General features: G+C 58.7%; 1 protein-coding gene across 1 annotated transcript; it reads left to right on the forward strand.

The window, feature by feature from the left end:
* Positions 1 to 360: 360 nt before the first annotated feature.
* On the forward strand, positions 361 to 2,109 carry LOC106651991 (maltase 1-like). The gene has a single exon (XM_014370706.1). The coding sequence runs from the start codon at positions 361 to 363 to the stop codon at positions 2,107 to 2,109; it is 1,749 nt and encodes a 582-aa protein (XP_014226192.1).
* The last annotated feature ends 206 nt before the right edge of the window (positions 2,110 to 2,315 follow it).

The raw sequence follows: 2,315 nt of genomic DNA on the forward strand, positions 1-2,315 counted from the left end.
ATGACACAATCTTATCGTCGATCATCGCGACAAAAAAATTTCATTTACGATGTCAAAAGTGAAGGGCTTCGAGCAGTAGCGCTTGTTAAAACACACACTTGTCAGCGCGCGGATAAGAGACATCGCGGCGCGTTGCTGCTATACACCGGCGGCGCTCTGCACAAGCATATATGTTATATTATATACATATCGTGTGTACGATATATCTCGTAATTATCGCCGATTACGATCGAATTTCTTGTTCGTTCTTCTTTTGTCGTCATCGTCGTCGTCGTCGTCATAATCATAAAAGAAAATCAAGCTCGCCTCTACGCACAAAACAAGCGCGTCGAAATTCGTCGAAGCTCAGTAGTCGCAGAAATGTGGAAGACGCTCCTTCTCTGTCAGTTGCTGCTCGTCGTAGCTTCGGGCAATCGGCGCGGCCGCCTCGCCGGCGCCAAGTGGTGGGAGCACGCCATCGTCTACCAGGTGTATCCGCGCAGCTTCAGGGACAGCGACGGCGACGGCGTGGGCGATCTCCGGGGCGTCATCGAGGGGCTCGATCACGTGCGCTCCGTGGCCGACTGCCTGTGGCTGTCGCCGATCTATCCGAGCCCCCAGCGCGACTTCGGCTACGACGTGTCGAACTTCAAGGCCGTCGAGCCGCAGTACGGCAGCATCGAGGACTTGGACGAGCTCGTGCGCAAGGCCAAGTCGCTGGGGCTCAAGGTCATCCTGGACTTCGTGCCGAATCACTCGTCGGACGAGCACGACTGGTTCAAGAGGAGCGCGAGGCGCGAGGAGCCCTACGCCGAGTTCTACGTGTGGCGCGACGCCAGGTACTCGGCCGAGGGCGAACGATTGCCGCCGAACAATTGGCTGTCGGGTTTCGGCGGCTCCGCCTGGACCTGGAACGAGGAGCGCGGCCAGTACTACTATCACGCCTTCTCCGAGCACCAGCCGGATCTCAACTATCGCAGTCCGCGCGTCCAGCTCGAGATGATGCTCGTCCTCAAGTTCTGGCTGGACCACGGGGTCGACGGGTTTCGCGTCGACGCCGTCAACGCCCTGTTCGAGGACACCCAGTTCAGGGACGAGCCCCCGTCGTCGTCGGCCAACGGAAGCCTCGTCGAGGCCGGCGACGATTACCCGTCGCTGTCGCACATCTACACCCGCGATCTCGACGAGACCTACAACGTGGTGAGGTCCTGGAAGACGATGATGAATCACTACACGAAGAAGCTCAAGAGCAGCCAGAAGTTGGCTCTGATGGAGGTGTTCGCCAAGCTGCCCAAGGTCATCAAGTACTACCACGTGGGCGCCGAGCCGATGAATCTGCGCATGATCCATCAGCTGCGCAACGACTCGAGGCCCGAGGAGTTCAAGGCCCTGATCGAGGACTGGATGCGAGCCAAGCCCAAGCACAGGGCGGCCAATTGGGTGGTGGGTAATCACGATATCGGCAGGACCGCGTCGAGATTCGGCTACGACAACGATCGCGCCGACGAGATGTCGATGCTGGCCGCGGTATTGCCCGGCATGATGATCGTGTACCAGGGCGACGAGATCGGCATGACCGACGCGCGCCTCACCTACGAGCAGACCAGGGATCCGGTGGGCTGCGCCGCCGGCCCCGAGGGATACGCCAAGACCTCGAGGGACCCCCAGCGCACCCCGTACCAGTGGGACGACACGACGAGCGCCGGATTCTCCAGCAACGCCACGACCTGGCTGCCCGTCAACGACAACTATCGCGACCTGAATCTCCGCCAACAGACGGACTACTTCGGCGGCGCCTCGCACTACAAGGTGTTCCGGGCCCTGGCCAAGCTCAAGCGTCATCGCACGGTGCAGCAGGGCGCGCTCCGCGTCAAGGTGATCGAGGACGGCCAGGTGCTGGTGGTGGTGCGAGAGCTGCGCGACGAGGTGCCGACGCTGCTGCTGATCAGCTTCGCCGATCGAGAGCTGAGGGTCGACGCGCTGAGCAAGCTCGACGTGCCCGCCGAGATGAGGATCTACGTGGCGAGCGTCAAGTCGAGACTGCGACACAGGGAGCGAGTGGACATGTCGCGGGTGAGGCTGCCCGCGCGCGCCTCCGTCATCTTCGCCGCCGACAGGCTGCGTTCGTGATTCTCCGCCGAAGGAAATGTGGAGAAGGAAATTGTTCTTTTCCACGCGAGACGAGATGAAGTTTCTCGTGACGAGGACGATCTAGTAATATAGTAATACGAAGCTGGTTCCTATGAAACTGTAATATATCTCCGTTAAGTATTTTGTATATTTTGTATAATAATTATCGTCGATAATAGTGTAATAGTATAGTACTGTATCTGTAA

The sequence above is a fragment of the Trichogramma pretiosum genome, unplaced genomic scaffold (assembly GCF_000599845.2).
Source record: "Trichogramma pretiosum strain Unisexual culture from Peru unplaced genomic scaffold, Tpre_2.0 scaffold13, whole genome shotgun sequence".
In the NCBI taxonomy this organism is placed as follows: domain Eukaryota; kingdom Metazoa; phylum Arthropoda; class Insecta; order Hymenoptera; family Trichogrammatidae; genus Trichogramma; species Trichogramma pretiosum.

Bases quoted from the DNA above. Each gene is read 5' to 3' on its own strand.
- LOC106651991 (XM_014370706.1), top strand. From the start codon at position 361: ATGTGGAAGACGCTCCTTCTCTGTCAGTTGCTGCTCGTCGTAGCTTCG.